Source organism: Urtica dioica, chromosome 4, assembly GCF_054948205.1.
Source record: "Urtica dioica subsp. dioica isolate 48M chromosome 4, U.dioica_male_clone48M_v1_H2, whole genome shotgun sequence".
Taxonomy (NCBI): domain Eukaryota; kingdom Viridiplantae; phylum Streptophyta; class Magnoliopsida; order Rosales; family Urticaceae; genus Urtica; species Urtica dioica.
In genome coordinates this window covers 18,600,058-18,618,368 of record NC_142759.1, presented here as the reverse complement: position 1 = coordinate 18,618,368, position 18,311 = coordinate 18,600,058, and the positions used below count along the sequence as shown (strand labels likewise).

General features: G+C 37.4%; 1 protein-coding gene across 1 annotated transcript; it reads right to left on the bottom strand.

The window, feature by feature from the left end:
* Window positions 1-4,743: 4,743 nt before the first annotated feature.
* On the bottom strand, window positions 4,744-7,046 carry LOC149400986 (uncharacterized). Its single transcript, XM_089610567.1, has 2 exons — window positions 6,808-7,046; window positions 4,744-5,836 (listed from the first exon to the last, which is right to left on the bottom strand). The coding sequence occupies exons 1-2, from the start codon at window positions 7,044-7,046 to the stop codon at window positions 4,744-4,746; spliced, it is 1,332 nt and encodes a 443-aa protein (XP_089466693.1).
* Window positions 7,047-18,311: the final 11,265 nt, after the last annotated feature.

Here is an 18,311-nt window from a genome sequence, read left to right as displayed (position 1 = left end):
GCACACTGAAGTCACGGGCAGTGTTGACTTCTAATCTGAAGGAGAGCAAAGGGTGGGACAATCCCGAGAGGCGGGTGAAGTTCTTAATCCTTCACTTCATGTGCAACGTTCTCCTCGGTGCACCTAGCCACACCAACATTCCTGATTTGTTGTACGTTAAGCTGGTCAAGGACTTAAACCAGTTTATCAAATATCCGTGGGGTAACGTGGTTTGGAAATTCTTTCATGAAAGCGCTGTCAAATACGTGAAGAACGTTGGCGGGAAGTCCGACTCAAAAGGGAAGATCAACATTCCCTCATTTGTGTATCCACTACAGATTTGGGCATTCGAGACGATGCATGTGTTCATGTCACTCGCGGTGTGTGACAAAGTGTCGGAAACAGCTATTCCACTGATGCGACGCTGGAAATCGGTGACTCATGTGTTGAAAAACACATTCCAAAACATCGATTTTCAATCGGAGGAGTTAGCGTTCAACACCATCGGTGAAGATCACTTTTTTAAGTCAGATGAGAAGAAGAAGAAGAAAAAAAAAAAAGGCAAAGCAGATGTAAGTAAATATTTTAAATCTATCTTCTTTCTTCATTGAGATTTGTTCAAATAGATGTTGACATCTGATGTCAACATACAATAGATATATTGTTGACGTTCTTGATAAATTTTTTACATCTATTGCTGATATTACAGGCTCAGATTGAATCTGCTACAGACACGTCCCGCCCATCCAAAACTATTTTTAAGTTAGATGAAAAGAAGAAGAAGAAAAACCAGAAAGGCAAAGCAGAGGTAATTACTTTCTGTCTTCATTGAGAGTTGTTGAAAGAGATGTTGACAATGTATGTCAACAATGTTGACATACATTGTCACATACATTGTCAACAATATTGACATCAGATGTCAACAATGTTGACATCTGTTGTCAACATTGTTGACATACAGACATCTGATGTCAACATTGTTGTCTTCTGATGTCAAAATTGTTGACATACAGACGATGTCAACAAACAATAGATATATTGTTGACATTATTGATAAATTGTTGAGATTTATTGTTGATATTACAGGCTCGGATTGAATCAGAAGGGGACACATCCCTCCCATCTGAAACTGCTTTTGCAGTTCCAAGCACAGACTTCGAGGTAATATGGACTGATCTGTAACATGTAGAGAACATAACATAAGGCTTGTCAAATTGTCACATCTTTAATTTTTCACAAGCTCGGTTGAAGAGTGTCGAAGACACGGTCAACCACTTGAAATGAGAGTGGAGCTTGTTTAAGATAGACATGAAACATGAATTCAAATCATTCAAGACAAGTATGAATGAATAGTTTATGGAATTGTCCCGCAAGATTGTCGAACCGGTGCATCGACAAGAAGACAGTCAAGTTGAGGCTTTGCCTCGAGAAGTTGAAGAAGAGCCTGTGCCGCCACAAGAAGACAATCAAGTTGCAGAAGAGCAAGAAGACGAAGAAGAAGAAGAAGATGAAGAAGAAAAGAAAGATGAAGAGAAAAAATATGACGACGAGAATAGAGATGATGAAAAGGGATATGAAGAGAAGCAAGATGAAGAGAACAGAGACAAAGACGATTCAGAACAGATGGAAAATGAGGGGAAGACACAAGCCGAAGAAGGTAATATTATTACAATATACGATTCAGAACAGATGGAATGGGAGGGGAAGACATAAGCCGAAGAAGGTAATTCTAATGTTGTTGACATGAGATGTCAACAATGTTGACATCTGATGTCAACATTGTTGACATCTCATGTCAACATTGTTGACATCTGATGATATCTATGGTATTTTTTGAAATATGTTTAACGTAATGTCCGGTCTCCTTTTTATAGGCCCTGTTCACGAGTCCCAAGGAGGTGACGGTAATGCCAGGGAAGACAGTCAAATAGAAGACAGTCAAGAAGAATTGACTGAATCATAGTCTAAAGCCCGCATGTTGCAGTTGGATGCTGAACAGTACGAGGATGAGATGTATGATGACAGTCAACTAGTATGGGTTGGCTCGGTTCCTGAGGGAAAAACAGTATAGGAGATGGAGGTCGAGATCAACGAAGCTCGGGACAAGGAAAATCGGGACTCTTGGCAGCTGGTGCCAATAAACATAGAAGATTCACCGAAGCGACTGACAAGAGTCATTCGACCTCCAGAAAAATACACTCCAACTCAAGTCCCAATGCCATTTATGAAGTTGGTAAAAGGTGTCGATCGGGTACAAAAGATTCCGCTGTCTCCTCATTTAGATCTAACTTCTCTTGCAGACGTCCTTATAATGGAGACATGGCTCAAGATTGGAGTGAGGAAGAGTAAGGACGAAGAAGACCGTTGGTACTCAAAAAAGGAAGACAAAATTCCGTGGCGGTGGAATTTCACGGAACTTGAAGTGCGATCAAAATCCTTTTTCTACACGATGTGGACGCCCGAAGAGTGGCTCTCCGATCAGGTAAATCCTTTCTCTATCAGTTTATTTGTATGATTTTTTTATCCCTAACATCAGATGTCAACAATTAGACATCAGATGTCAACAATGTAGACATCAGATGTCAACAATGTAGACATCAGATGTCTACATTGTTTACATTTCATGTCAACATTGTTGACATCTGATGTATACAATGTCGACATTGTAGACATCTTATGACATCTAATGTCTACAATGTTGTTATCTGATGTCATCCTATCTATCATGCTTACATGTCTATTCATTGTAATTGCAGCATGCCGATGTTATATCATACTACCTCAGGAAGAAGCGGTGGTTGGGTCAACTAAAAGATTCGTTCACAATAATGAACGTCTTCTTTCACAACTTATGCATCCAAGGATATGAATCGTGGCTGAAGTGTGAGAACAATGATCAATTTGATTGGGTAAATCAGTCCCGTATCGTGGACTACATAACTGCCACAAACAAATCCTTGAAGCACTCATGGCCATGGGTGGACGTTGATGTCGTATACGTGCCTGTTTGTCACGCGGATAGGTCGCATTGGCTCCTTCTACTTGTGAACATTCGGGAACGGTCTATTACAATATACGATTCAATGTCCGAAAACAAATAAGATAGGAAAATGGTGACGGCCCAAGTGCAAAAACTGCCTGAATTCATCCCATTAGCGCTTTGTTTTCTTCATGCATTTGATAGATTTGGTATTGAAGACACCAGTTCAGCCAAGTTCAAAGTCGGAACTGCTGCCAACATGCCACAACAGGGAAATGGGTACGTACATAGTTACATGTTTAATATTACGAATAATTGTCTAATACCTTATTTTTGTCTAATACCTTATTTTTGTCAAACAGCGGCGATTGTGGCATGTTGTCGTGAAGGCCATTGAGTTTATGACTCATGGGTTTGACATGTTGGCAATCAAACAAGAGGACATCGCCATGTACCGACAAAAGTACACCATCGACCTCTACCGACACGGGGCGGTGAAAATTGCAAGAGAGACCGAATCAGACAACGACAAGGATGAATGAGCTAAATTGATTCATAAACTCTTATTTATTTAATAACAGTTTTTGTTAAAATTATGGTACTTTAATGATTATGGTATGTAAAACTTTAACTTAATCTTAGTTTTTTGTTAAAATTATGGTACTTTAATGATTATGGTATGTAAAACCTTAACTTAATCTCAGTTTCATTATATATGTACTTTATTATAATATTGTTGATTAATTATGGTATTTTATTATTATATCTGTACTTTATTATGATATTGTGTACCTAGACATGTCAACAATGTTTGATACTCAGATGTCAACAATGTTGACATGTATGTCAACATTGTTGACATCTGATGTCAACATTGTTGACATCTGAAATCACAAAACAAGTATGAACTCACAATAATATTTGACATCACAAACAAAGTACACGATAATATAATATCTGAAATCACAAACAAAGTAGACAATTCTTTGAAATCAACAAAAAAAGGTTGACAAAGGAGGCTAGGTCAATGGAGTTGCACTATTACAAGTTTGACGATTGTGACCAATTTCCCCGCAACGCGCACACTTGCGCCTAATAACATCATCTCCTTGAGATGGTATTCTTCGTTTTTTTGGCCTACCGGCGGCACGTGCCTGGTGTTGAGGCGCAATAACGCGGATATTCTCCACCTCAGGGGGAATATCCCAACTCGAAATGTCGCCATGAGGATGATGTACAGCTGCGTAGGTTGCCCACAAATACTCTGTCGTATATACCTTAGAAATAAAGCTCTCAACTGGACGGTTGCGAACTCGGCAAGCCGCGATTGCGTGTGGACAAATAAAATCATGCATCTGCCATCGATGACAGGAACAGGTTCTATCATCTAAATTAACGGCAAATACGATCCCCTCTCTGTCTACTACCTCAAACTCGTTGATTGAAGATGGTCTGACCTATTATACAAAAAAGGTTCATTAGATATAGTTATGAACAATGAAGTCAACAACGTATATATGTCAACAATGTAGACATCAGATGTCAACATTGTTAACATTAGATGTCAACATTATTGACATATATGTCAACAATGTTGACATCTGATGTCTACATTGTTGACATCTGTTGACATCTGATGTCTACATTGTTGACATCTATGTCAATAATGTTGACATCTGATGTCTACATTGTTGACATCTATGTCTACATTGTTGACATCTATGTCTACAATGTTGACATCTATGTCTACAATGTTGACATCAGATTACACATATCAACGATTATTAAACATTTACAGTCATTCGAACAGCATATCCAATGTACTTGTCCGCTCTGGAGTGGTATTCTTTTGTCATAATCGTTTGTGTTTTTGCCGCAGCTTCTCGACATTCATAAAACCATTTCATACTCCTCTCTCTTAGCCAATCCATCAACTTTGCAACTGGAAACTGTCTCACTTTTACGTTTAATGCATTCAATGCTTCCGCGTTGTTGTTCGTCATGATATCGTACCTTTTCTCCGTGAACATACACCGTGCCCACCTATGGTTCCCGACATCATTTGTCAAGTATCGACGTATTTCCGGATTTTCAGCGTCCAACATGACCATGTAACTTTCCCATTCACTCATCGTGTATGCCTTTGCGGCACCGTAAAATTTCCACTTCACATCCTTCGTAATCCCCTTAAAAGCAGTCTTCAAATTACCGGCGAGATGGAACATGCAAAAACCATGATAACAATTCGGAAATACCGTCATCACGCCATTGATTATGCCAGCGTGTCTGTCAGATACAAATACTTGATTCTCCCGTTCCCCATATGCGTCCTTCAATTTGGCGAAGAAGTAACTCCATGCCTCGTTAGATTCTGAAGGACCAACACAATAGGCTAACGGAAATATTTGCTTGTTTCCATCCATCCCACATGCGGTATACAACGTTCCTTTATAATAGTTCTTCAAATGGGTACCATCAACGACAATCACAGGTCTAAGGTACTCCCAACCACTTCTCCAAGGGCCGAGTGCCATGAAAAAACTGACAAATACGCCGCCCGCACCAGTGACTAGGTCAAAAAAAGAACCGGGATTCTTAGTCTCGATCATGTACCTTGACTTAGGTAAGAACGCGTACGAATCTGCTGAACTACCGTAGATGGACTTTAGTGCCTTCTCTCTAGACAGCCAAGCTTTTTTGTAAGTCATGGAAACACCGTAATCCATTTTCATATAACTCATTATCTCTTTCGGTCTGCACATACCCGTCGTTGGATCAATACACTTGTGCTTTACAACCTCTCCAATTAGCTCACTCGTTGCTTGCGGGTGATGTCTTTGCCTTACCTGTAAGGCACAGCTGTGGTCTTTGTCAAACCTGAAACATGAAAATTCCATGAGTATCACCGGGGAAAAATTTCAAAATTATAACACAGACGTCAACATTGTTGACATCTATGTCTACAATGTTGACATCAGATGTCAACATTGTTGACATCTGATGTCAACATTATAGACATATGATGTCAACAACAATGTTGACATATTATGTCAACAATGTTGACATCTGCAACAATCTGCTTTTTGTTTGTTGACATCTATGTCAACAGTAGACATCAACTAGAAATAAGAAGAGAAGTCAACATACAGAGAACATATGGAACATAAAGACAATTTACCTTCTAATTTGAAATATGGGCGTGTTTTCCTTTCTCACAGCTCGAATAGACCAATTACATCCCTCTCCCGGACAAACAATGTGCAGAGATTTTTGTCTGAGTTCTTTGTCTTATATGTGAAGTTGTTGACTACAGCGAACAACATCAAGTGTTTTTGTAAAGCCTTTTTATTAGCATACAGTGCATGAAGCTCAATATATACAGGGGAATTGACATCCAAAACAATAGTATCATCAGCTGCACCGCTCCTAGTAGATGAACTTGGGACGCTATGTGAATTCAGCGGCGAATACAGTGGAGGATTGGAGTTGCGTGGTGGTGGAGGCGGATGAGGGTTTTGTGGTGGAGGCGAGTTTCGCAGTGGAGACGAGTTTTGTGGTGGAGGCGAGTTTCGCAGAGGAGACGAATTTTGTGGTGGAGGAAAGTTTCGCAGTGGAGACGAGTTTTGTGGTGGAGGCGAGTTTCGCAGTGGATACGAGTTTTGTGGTGGAGGCGAGTTTCGCAGTGGAGACAAGTTTTGTGGTGCAGGCGAGTTTCGTGGTGGTGGAGGCGAGTTTTGTGGTGGAGGACAGTTTTGTGGTGGTGGAGAGCCTCGTCGTTGTGTCGCATCGTCAAATAACATAAACTCATCTAATCCCATAGTTTGATTAGGAGTTGGGACCAAACACACCCCTCCTCGGCTATAGATGGCATGTCGGAAACTCTTCTAGGTAGATTTCCAACACAACCACTATCACGGCTGTTGGGAGTGGATCCAATCCCTGCTGAATCGGGACCCGATTGTTTTTCATTTACTTCCAATATCAATTGAAATTTCTCCATGTCATCTTCTCGTCTTCTCCGCAAATATAAGAAACCTTTGAGCGTGTCATCGTTGGTTATCTCAACAGGCTGCACTGCACCAGCCATCGAGTATGCAACACCAACAGTATGAGTGGATGGTGATTTACGCAAGTTCGTGTAAATGATTTGCATCAAACTAGCGAAGTTGACGTTGTACGGCACCACGATTCCGAAAGATCATTTCTCGTGACACCGACCAGGTTCAACCCAAGTACCACTGTGCTTGAATAATAAATAAATATCCCTCATCACTGCGTACAAAAAAGTAAACAGAGTTATTATTTGTTGACATCTAAAGTCAACATTGTTGACATCTGAATCATGGACTTGGGAAAAGAGCATAGTGTTTGTGTGTGTGAGAGTTTGTGTGTGTATGTCTTTGTCTTTGTGTGTATGTGAGTATGTATTCGTGTGTGTGTGTGTGTGTGTTGTGAAATATTGATCATAAAGTTTACCTGATAAATTGATTTGATACAGCCGCTGATTATTTTGATACTGATGAATTTGAAGTGATTTTGGTGCTATTATTTGATCTGAATTTCATGGATAATGTTAAGCGAGTTTAATGCTCTTATGGTGTTTTTTTGATTTATAGAGAGGTTCACTCAAGGCGTGGTATTGCTGATTTTTATTTACGTATTTGAACAACAGTGAATCTGGTGAACAACAATACTCAGGAAGGAGAATTTTATTTGTATGCTACACTTCCCGACCTCTCTCATAAATAGTGTGGTTCATTTTATATATTCTCCGATCAGAATTTTGCTACAGTTCGATTGGAAGTTTGTTTTGATTTTGCCTCATACATCATATAGAAAAAAATTAATTATACTCGGTAAATATGCCAAGCTTTCATGTTATATTATTAATAGTAATACCTCACTCAAACTCATGATATATTATTAATAGTAATACCTCACTCAAACTCATGAACTAAAGTTGATCTGTCTGATTTTTTTTTTAATTGATGATGAGAAGAGAGGATATTCTTTTTGTGGGTTTGTTAGGTGGGTTGTGTTCGCTGGGTAAGATGGGCATATTACAATTTTTCTTTCTTCTGGTTTCGTCTAGATGTCAACGAAGCATGTTTTTTAATGAATGATAGTTATGGTAATTACCTGATTTTGTTAAGTGTGTTTACTGACTTTCTTGAAGAGCTGGCGGTGGGGTGGGGTGGGGGGTAAGGTAGGGTTGGGTGGCGTCTATCTGATTGCTATGTGCGTGTGTGTGTATATATATATATATATATATATATATATATATATATATATATATATGTCAAAAGACTTATCTAGAAACATATTGTTCTAGATTGTTCTAGAGAGTGGCATTATAATTTGTAACATTGAATAGGTTATATTTTTAATATCTCAGAAGACTTGTCCAGAATCTGATTACTCTGGAGATATCTAGAGTCCAAACAGTGGCATTGTTTTAATTATGATATCATTAAAAGGCATTTTCGTAATTTCACAGGAATGCGTAACAGTATTTTGAGTCTAGGTGAATAGGAAACTTGCGTTTTCCTTTATATATATACAAGCAAATACGTTCGCGCGTTGCAGCGGGATCATTTGATACATTTAAATACTAATAAAATTAAGCATATATCCGATATATTTTAATAATATTAGATTAAGCATATTACATCGTTACAACTTAATCAATATATAAAAACTTTAAAATAGCTTTTAAACTTAATTGGATTATTTGATACATTTAAATACTAATAAATTAATCATATTACTGATATATTTTAATAATAATAAAATTAAGCATATTACATTGTTACGACTTATTCAGTATATAAAAACCGTTAAAATAGCCTATTAAACTTAACTTCCATTTTTGTAATGTTTACATAACATAATATGAAAATTTAAATGTTTTACACAACACATAAGAAAATTTAGTCAAATACTCTGTAATGAATATGCAGTATGATATAACAAATACTATGAAAAGAATATGGATCCGATATGCCAATATTGCTTTTCCTTTCTTATCTTCGTCTTTGTCCAGGTATCAATTGATTAGTCAAGATGAATAAGCACAATTTATTAAATGTTATTTTTGGCAATTTTTTAATGTTCTGTTGCAAATCCCATTTTGGGTTTCGGAAGTGTAGTTAAAATACAGTGTTACAATCCATACCCTCTCTCTCTCTCTCTTCCATAACTATTCTTTGGTATTTTTTGGTTCTTCCTTTGTGAGAAAGAGAAAAAAAAAAGAGCAAAAGCTTGCTCTGATCGATTCCAAGATAGGGAGAGAGGCAGAGAGCGATCGAGAGAAATTTGAGAGAGAGAGAGAGAGACGACCAAGAGAAACGTTGGTGCTCGTGTGTGAGGTAGGATTTCTTTTCTTTATATGTTCTTCGTTCGTTCGTCTGGTCATCAAGGTACGGATCCGGAATTTTAGGGATGTTTTTTTTTATGGTTTCATGGCTTGGTTTCTGTTTGGACTCGTGTTGTGCTCGTTCTGATTTGAGTTTGTGCGATAGAGTTGTTTTGGCCGAAAAATTTGAAGCTTAAATCATTGAATTGATAACTTGTTCTTGGATTTTAAGTTTTGCTTGTTCAATTTCTTAAATGAATTGAGTAAGGGTTCGAGGATGATCTTTGCTTATTTATTTTTAATTTTTTTTACAGGTTTGGGTATCTATTTATAGAGTAAGGGTATTTATAGAGTAAGGGTAAAAGAAAACACTATGTAGTAAGTAATCCAGAATTGTCTGGATATTTTCTCCCGTAATGTCTGAGCTGAAACATTTGAAATATTCAAGATGTTTCTAGAGAGTCTTGAAGAGTTTAGCAATGGCAGGATTGTAATTTTTCGTTTGAATTTTCTTTTATAGGATAGGAGACGCAGGCAGCTTGGATGGCAGATTTGTAATGTTATTACAGTGGCAGACTTGTAAATATTAGTAATTCGAAGGACAAAACTGACATTTGACAAATTTTCTCAACAGTAAATTTACACTGAATGAACAGTGATTTCGGATTCCCTTTTATATATATATATAATAATTTGTTCTTTTTGTTCTTCATTTTTAATTTATTTTTTTAATGTTTCTGTTTTATGCAAAACCGAAGTTACAAATATGATTTCGAGTCTTTTTATTTTTAAACTTTTCGCTGGAAATTTCCATCTTTGAAGATCCATAGACATGTTTATCGATAACTTGTTAAATGTTAATAAATCTTAAGAATTTCGGGATTTCTTTGAATATTTATTGACATATTTGTAAATAAATCTTCAAAAAATTTGAGAATCTATTTGAAATTTTTTTGACATGCTTGTCTATAAATTTTTAAATGTCAATAAATTTTCAAAGAATCTGAGATTTTTCTTAAAAACATAATTATATACAATGGGTGGTAATCCGGATTCCCCTAAAATATGGTCATTTGGGTCGGTTTGAGCTAGACAACTTTCCGCCGCGAGCCAAGCATTTTTTTCTCAGATCCCGCTCGCATCCCGCCAAACCGCCACCTTCCCGACGCGAGCACAACCATTTCCTCACAGATCCTGCCGGATCCCGCCTTTCCCGGTGAGGTTCCCGTCGTTTTTAAGTTTTTTTGATGATTTTGAGTTTAAATCTTGAAATTTCAAGATCAAACTTCTAAAAATAGGGGAGAAATTTCATTTTATAGATCTACAAGTTAACAATATATCGGGATTAGACCTCACACTTTAAAAAAAAAACTAAAAATGGACTTTTGTCCCAATTTCGGACATAAATACCCTTTTGAACAAATACACTCATTTTACTTGAGATATCTTCTTAATCCTTCATTCGATCTTTCACGCTCGATTCCGACGATATATAACTAAATTCAATGAGATATGACGGAATCCGACGAGCTATGATAACATAGAATGACAAAATTTCACGTGAATTTGACTTTTTCCGCTTAAAATGTCCAAAAAATATGAATTTTATCGTATAGTATCGTACATTATTGATGCCGTACGATGGCGTACGATGTCGTACAATGAGATACGATACATTATAATTATAATGTACGATCAAATTCATACAAATTATAATGTACATTATAATTATAACGTACGATGCCGTTCGATGAGATACGATATATTATAATTATAATGTACGATAAATTCATATAAATTATAATATACATTATAATTATAACGTACGATGCCGTACGATGCTATACGATAAAATTCATACTTTTTGGACATTTTACGCGGAAAAAGTCAAATTCACGTAAAATTTTGTCATTTTATGTTATCACAGCTCGTCGGATTCCCTCGTATCTCATTGAATTTAGTTATATCTCATCAGAATCGAGCATGAAAGACCGAAATAGGGATTGAAAAGATAGAAAGTGAAAGTGAAATGAGTGTATTTATTCAAAAGGGTATTTGTGTCCGAAATTAGGATAAAAGTCCATTTTTCTATATATTTTTAAAGTGTGAGATCTAATCCCGATATTTTGTTAACTTGTAGGTCTATAAAATGAAATTTCTCAAATAGGGTTTTATTTTTTGCAGGTATTTGAGAAGAAGAAGAACTCGGGAGTGAAGAGAGAAGAAAAAGAGAGGGTTTGTATAATAAATTAATAATCTTAAATGGTTTGTCATTTCCCATGCATGTGTTATGTCAACATTTCTTTATTATATATTTATTTAGTACTGCACTACAATGAGTACTAACTACAATGAGTAAATATGACAAAATGACCTAGTGAGGATGGGCTAATTACGTACAAAACAAAACATAATTGGGCTTTTTGGTAATTATATGGGGGAAAAATTTAGAGATGATTATCAACCTATATATATATATATATATATATACATATATATAAATATAAATATATATAGATATTTGGTATATATATATATATATTTAAAATATAATTATTATATGTATCATTAAATGATATATAAATAATATTTATTTGTTATAGAATTTTTGGTTTGTACTATTGAACTTAGTTTTTGTTGTGTTTGTAATTTGGTAGTGTGTTGAAACACTGTACACTATTTTTAATTTTATGAATTTTATCTTACGTACTTTGTATGTTTTTTGTATATTTCTTTTCTGAATTCCCCTCGGTAAATACGGTATTTGTTGGGGAATCAAGCGCGTATCAGACACGAACAATCGCTCTGATACGACTCGTTGGAGATGATTCTCCCATATAACCATATTAATGCGGAAAAATAATTAATTACGCTGATCATAAGCTAATTAAATTATGGTTATAATTAACAAGATCTAGTTATGCTTAATTAATTTAATTCACGAGAGCATATTTATCAAGCAACCGATATGAGCGAAAAATGAATACTTACATTGATTTTCGGTTCAGCTACAGAACGCTCTTAAACCAATCGCGTACTACTTGCGTCGTCTTGATGAAGGACTCGAGGATGACACCTTAGTCTTCCGAAACGTAATCTCTGAGACGAATAAGAAAGATGAGTGAGCACAGTGTTTATCTCACTAGATGAGAAACGTGGTGTTTCAAATCTCGCTCTTATTTTACTAAGAATGGAAACGAATTTCCGAGGGGGAGAGGCAAAAAATTTCGCACGGCCAAGAGGGAGAGCCACGAAATTTTCCACAAATTAATTGTTTATTTTTGCATTCTCATGAACCCCTATTTATAGTAGTAAAATGAGATATTCATGGAACCTTTCAGAATATTTTATTTTATTTTATTGTGTTCACACTAGTGGATTAAATCTAGGCCATCGGATCTCAACAAGTGAATCATACTTTTTCTCTCATCCATCAGATCAAGATCTATGGGATATTATTCTCTATTTAAATAGAGAATATTTTATTTAGTGAGATAATAAAGGAGAATATATTATTTCCTTTTAAATATATTCTCCTAAATACTTTCCTTTAAATAAGGAAAGAATAAAAGACAATATCTTATATTATTCTCTCTCCTTTATTTAAACAACTAAAGAGAAAATATTGGTAAATACCAATTTGAAATTTTCGAACTTGATGGCACACGGCCAAGGTGATTTGCGCAATCCCTAGTGCCAAAAAACCTAATTCGACTTTTCCATGTGTGCAAGGCTCAATTGCTTAAAACTCAATTAATCATTTATTTACTTGGTCCAACAATAAACAAATAATTAATAATTGTTTATTTACTTTATCAAACAATAAATAAACAATTCTACCATAAATATTTATTTAATTCTGCGAATACCTGTTTTCCAGAATTAATGCTGTCAATCACAATTACAGCAAGTGAGATTAATAATGATAAACATTATTTTACGAAAGTTCTTATCCTCCTTTATCAGAGCCGAATCGGGGACTATAGACCTAGTAATAGAAGCTTAACAAATCCGATGAAAAAGACAAAATAGTCATTTCTCTTTTTCCATCGATTCGTCTAATCTTGGTCAAATACTCCACTTTGTAAGCCAAGACTGAACTCTCCTTTAATACTAGAATTATATTTACTCATCGTGACGAGTGTCCACTGATATAGTCAGTTCGTGATCAAGATCCTCCAGGTTCAACCCGTGTCAATAGAAGTCAATTTTTTCGTTATACTTCTCTTGATATATCAGCCCTAAGCATTGTTGCTTCCCCAGCGAAAGATTCTTTCAAACGTTACTTACTTCGAAAGTGCTAGCAATTTATCGGTTCTGGAATCAACCCTTAGGTGAGTGAACATTAACCTTCTTTCAGGAAGGCTGGATTCCGTATCTGTAAATCACTTCCCACTCGAATCATGCTCTGAGAGACTCCCAAGACATAAGCTGTGATTAGCATGGATAGCCTTTTAGCGAATGAGTCAAAGAGCTCAGTAACATGACCCAGTGTCCATGATCACTTCAGGATTCAGATCAAGTCTCACTGTGACCATCATAGCGGCTTCGGTTAGTGTGTCGTAACGGTCCTTAAACGACACATCTACAACCAAGACATGTCCAAGTCGTACACTTACCACAAGTGTAGAATGCTCCCACATAGTGATCAGCTTTCACCTATGTGTTCCACATATATGACTTTAGATATAGCTTTCCAGGCGTATATCAGTCATCGACCTCGTTTTAGCTCACCGCCCAAACTTAGGTGCCTAACACGTGACTCAGTTTAATACGGAGGCTATGGAAGATAGTTGTTATTGATTCTAATTGTTTAGAAATCAACCCACTAATCATATAATGCTAATAAAGTAATCTTATTATCGAATTTAGTAATCATTTATTCATTATCTTCAAGTGGGCAATATTCCCAACAGTATTTGACGGTATTCCTCAACGGTAAAGGTAAGTTCAACGGTACCGATTTCCTTTTTTTTCTTGCTTTCCCCGGTATTCCTTTACGGTACCAGGGGTTACCAGTAAATTCTGAAGTTCGGAACGGTAACAGTATTTCGATCCTTGGTTTAAAGTAAACATTTGTTACCAAAATTGTCGTTACACTCGTTAGAAGTCAGGGGTCATTGGTATCATTTATCCCCATTTTTTCTTTTTCTTTTTAGAGAAATTTGGAGTTAATTATTTGAATTTAATAATTCTTGCTTTTTGCACACTTTGAGTAAGGGACGTATGGTTTAAAAAAAAAACATAAATGAATATGGTTCGCATGTTTCTCTCGTGAATTTGTTCCCTTTTTATTCCTGATTTTTTTTTTTTTTGAAAAACTCAACCTCAAAGAGGTAATGAGGCCAAGATACTCGGAACCGAAGCACCAATGTATCAAAGACACTGAGAAGAGGATACGAATCGGAAGAAGAACAATAGAGGAAGGATAGACATGAAATCTATTAACTAGAGTCAATCTCAATAGCATTCTGCACAAGGGGCGGAGCATCCTCAATATTACAAAAACCCAACTCATTCGAAAGATTCACCCATTTACAAAGATGATGAGCAACCATGTTCACTTTGCCAAAATTAACAGCCTCAAGCCAAGTCTAGTACAGACAAAAATAAAGGAGTGTATTCCCAATTTGGACATCTTTTCTTTCCCGAAAGGCTCTCCTGGATGCTTTTATTATCTCTTTCAAGAAGAATTATACGCAGATTGGTTAACTTAGCAAGACGAATGAAGCTCTGCCTGAAAATCTGAGTCTGCCTTCACTTTGCATCTCCAAATCCATCTGTGCTCTCCTAACTCGAACCTCGCCATAAACCCCACCGCCGCACCAGCCGGGCTAAAAGCAGCATCCACATTTATCTTAAACTCACCTTCCTTAGGCTTCGTCCATTTCAGCTCGAAAGAAGACAACGTCGACGCTGGGATTTTGTAGCTTCTGCCAGCTGAGAAATGCTCTGAGAATCTTCTGCGGGTACGAGCCACAGACTCGTCAAAGCTTCCCGACTCTCCTCTGAAGATGATTCCATTTCTTCTTCGCCATACCTCTTCTAGAATAGCCCAAGATAGAAGAACCAAGTCATCTTTCTTGGTCGTTCCTAGGTTCATCATATCATTAAGCTCCAGAATCGAGTTCATCATTTGGGAAGCTTCTGCTTTCGCATCCCAGTTCCACGATCTCCCAAGCCCTTCCACAAACAACAGATTATTCGCGAATTCACATCTGAAGAAAACGTGAGCTATCGATTCTTCTTTCCTCATGTAACTCCTGGAATTTGGGTCTGCTGATACGCCTCATCTCACCAACAACCGACCAAGCGTGAAGCAACGGGCTGTAATTCTCCAGAAGAAAAATCTAGCCCTCTCGTGAATCTTGAGCCTCCAAATTTTTTTCCAAATATTCTTAGTCGGAGAATTATTCCCAGTCTGAAGTAGTCTCAACGCCGACTTGACCGAGAAATTTTCGTCTTCGTTGCCTCTCCAATAGAGAGTGTCTTTGTGGCTTTCTTCTTTGCCAATCCGATGGACCACTCCCTACCACAAAACTCTTCAATTTTCTTTGGCTCCCAATTCCGACTGGAATCTGCCATGAGATCTTTGAGCAAGACCACTTTACAATCCTCAAAATCCTCCTCTAAGAGACTGTGATTTTTTAAGACCTAATTGTCGCTAAACAGGTTCACATCCTTGCCACTCCCAATGACAAAGCAAGAATTGTTTTTGACAAACTTCTGGATCGAGTCTATGTCTTTCCAACATGGAGAATGACTCGTTTAACTTTCGAATTCAAGAAATTCTCTACCACATAGTATCTGCTATTTAGGATTTTGGCCTAAAGATGATCGGGCTTAGATGCCAATTTCTAGCCCACTTTGGCCAGTAGAGCCTGATTTATGTTTTCAAATTTGTGGAAGCCAAGCCCACCATTCTTCCGAGGCCTACACAAACTATCCCAACTAACCGAAGCAAGATACCTCCGTTACCGCCGTCCCCTTTCCACCAAAACTTCAGAGCCATCTTGTCTAAACCTTGACAAAAGGTTTTTGGGAGTTTAAAAAGTAGACATAGCATAAAGGGGAATGCTTTGAACCACCGCCTTGATCAATGTGCTTCTCCCGGCTTTGGATATCGTCTTAGCCATCCACCCTTCAAGCCGGTCTTGTACTTTCCTTTTCAAGAAATTGAAGCTCTCGGATTTGTTTCTTCCCAAGAAGAGCGGGTTGCCCAAGTGATACACATCATAATTACATTCTTTCATCCCCAGAGACTCTTCGATACGGTAAAGCTCTTGAACAATTATCGGAGTAAATAATCCCGGATTTATTGAGATTGACTTCTTGACCGGACCATCCAAGATATTTCTCCACACCCTTCCATATCGAATTGGCCTCCTTTTCGTTTGCCCGGTAAAAAAAGATCGTGTCATCGGCAAACATAAAGTGAGAGATGCTTTGCATTTTCCTTCCGATCTTGATACCATGGAAACCGCCGCTACATTTCTCCCGACTAAGTAATCTCGATAGGACTTCCGAAGAAATAATAAATAAATAAGGCGAAAGCGGATCGCCTTGACGAAGTCCTCGTTCGAGTTTCAACTTGTTTAAGGGGCTCCCATTGAGGAGAATTGCACTAGAAGCCGTGCATATACATTGTCGGATGATTTCCACCATCCCATCCGACATCCCAAAGTTTTTGAGGACTTTGAGGATGAACACCCACTCCATCTTGTCATAAGCTTTGCTCTTGTCCATTTTGATACCCATGAGACCTCCTATCCCATCTTTTTCTTCATTCAATCCATGACTTTTCTTTTCACGATCGTGTTTTCCGCTATCCATCTACCCGGTACAAAAGCCGATTGATACGGGGAGATCATGCCATCCAAGTGGGGCCTTAGTCGAGCCGTAATAATCTTCGTGATGAGCTTAAAACTAAAATTGCAAAGGCTTATTGGCCTAATTTTATCCACGGACTCCGCACCATTGCACTTCGGGATAAGGACTACATGCGCAAACCTCCCCTCGGGATCAAGTCCCCTTCCTCCAAAAAAATCTCGGACGAAGACCACTAAAGATTCACCCACAATATCCCAAAATTTCTTGTAGAATACCCCTTGGAGCCCGTCCGGACCCGGGGCTTTGAGCGCTGGCATGTCTCACACCATCGCTTTCACTTCTTCTTTGGTCGGTATACCTATCAACTTTTCATTACCGGCCTCACTAAGAACGGGCTCGATAAGCTTTTCTAGATCTTCCGGAAAGGAAGGATTCGAAGTCTTGAAGAGCTCACCAAACTTAAGGTTCAGGAATCTCCCGATCTTTCTTCTCGCTCCTAGGATTTGGCCCCGATCATCCACTAGCCGGCCAGTATAATTTTTTTTTCCCCGGACAATCGTGCTGTGTGGAAGAACTGGGTGTTGGCATCTGCTTCTTTGAGTCATGCTTCTCTCGACTTTGTCTCCACACTTTTTTCTGCCTTGGAATTGAGCACCGCAATCTCATCTTGAAGATCTTTCTCTTTTAGAAGATTGGAAGTGGAATCCACTTCACTTTGTTTCTGATTTAAAAAACTTCAGAATTGTGCTACTTTAAGGGACAAGAAAGCGTGAGTAAGTTTTTCCCCATATTTGATGGCATACTTTACCCATACAGATACAGTACTTGATCTAAATTGAGAATTATCAAAAGAAGAGGTTTAAAGCTCCATTCTTGAGTTTTCATTGGCTGATATAGATACAGAACACCTGGTGGTTCCGAATAATTTTTCCTCTGTCTAGAGAGTTTACCCAAAATAAGTTGTCCCTGTAGACACCCAAATATAAATACCTGTGTTGTGTGAGTAAGTAGTCCATCAATTAATAGTTCTGTAGACTTAAATGCCAATTGATAACAAAACGTTAAAAAAAAACATCTGATTCTTTAAATGTTTCCAGATATACATATATATTATATTATTTATACTCTCGCATATTTCCATTGATTAAAAAAAAGAAAGAAAAAGCC

Excerpts from the sequence above, each read along its gene's own strand:
- LOC149400986 (XM_089610567.1), bottom strand. The coding sequence starts at position 7,046 with ATGGCTGGTGCAGTGCAGCCTGTTGAGATAACCAACGATGACACGCTC. Across the intron at positions 5,837-6,807 it reads CCATCTATAGCCGAGGAGGG|GTTTGACAAAGACCACAGCT; the intron begins GTGTGTTTGGTC and ends TTCATGTTTCAG.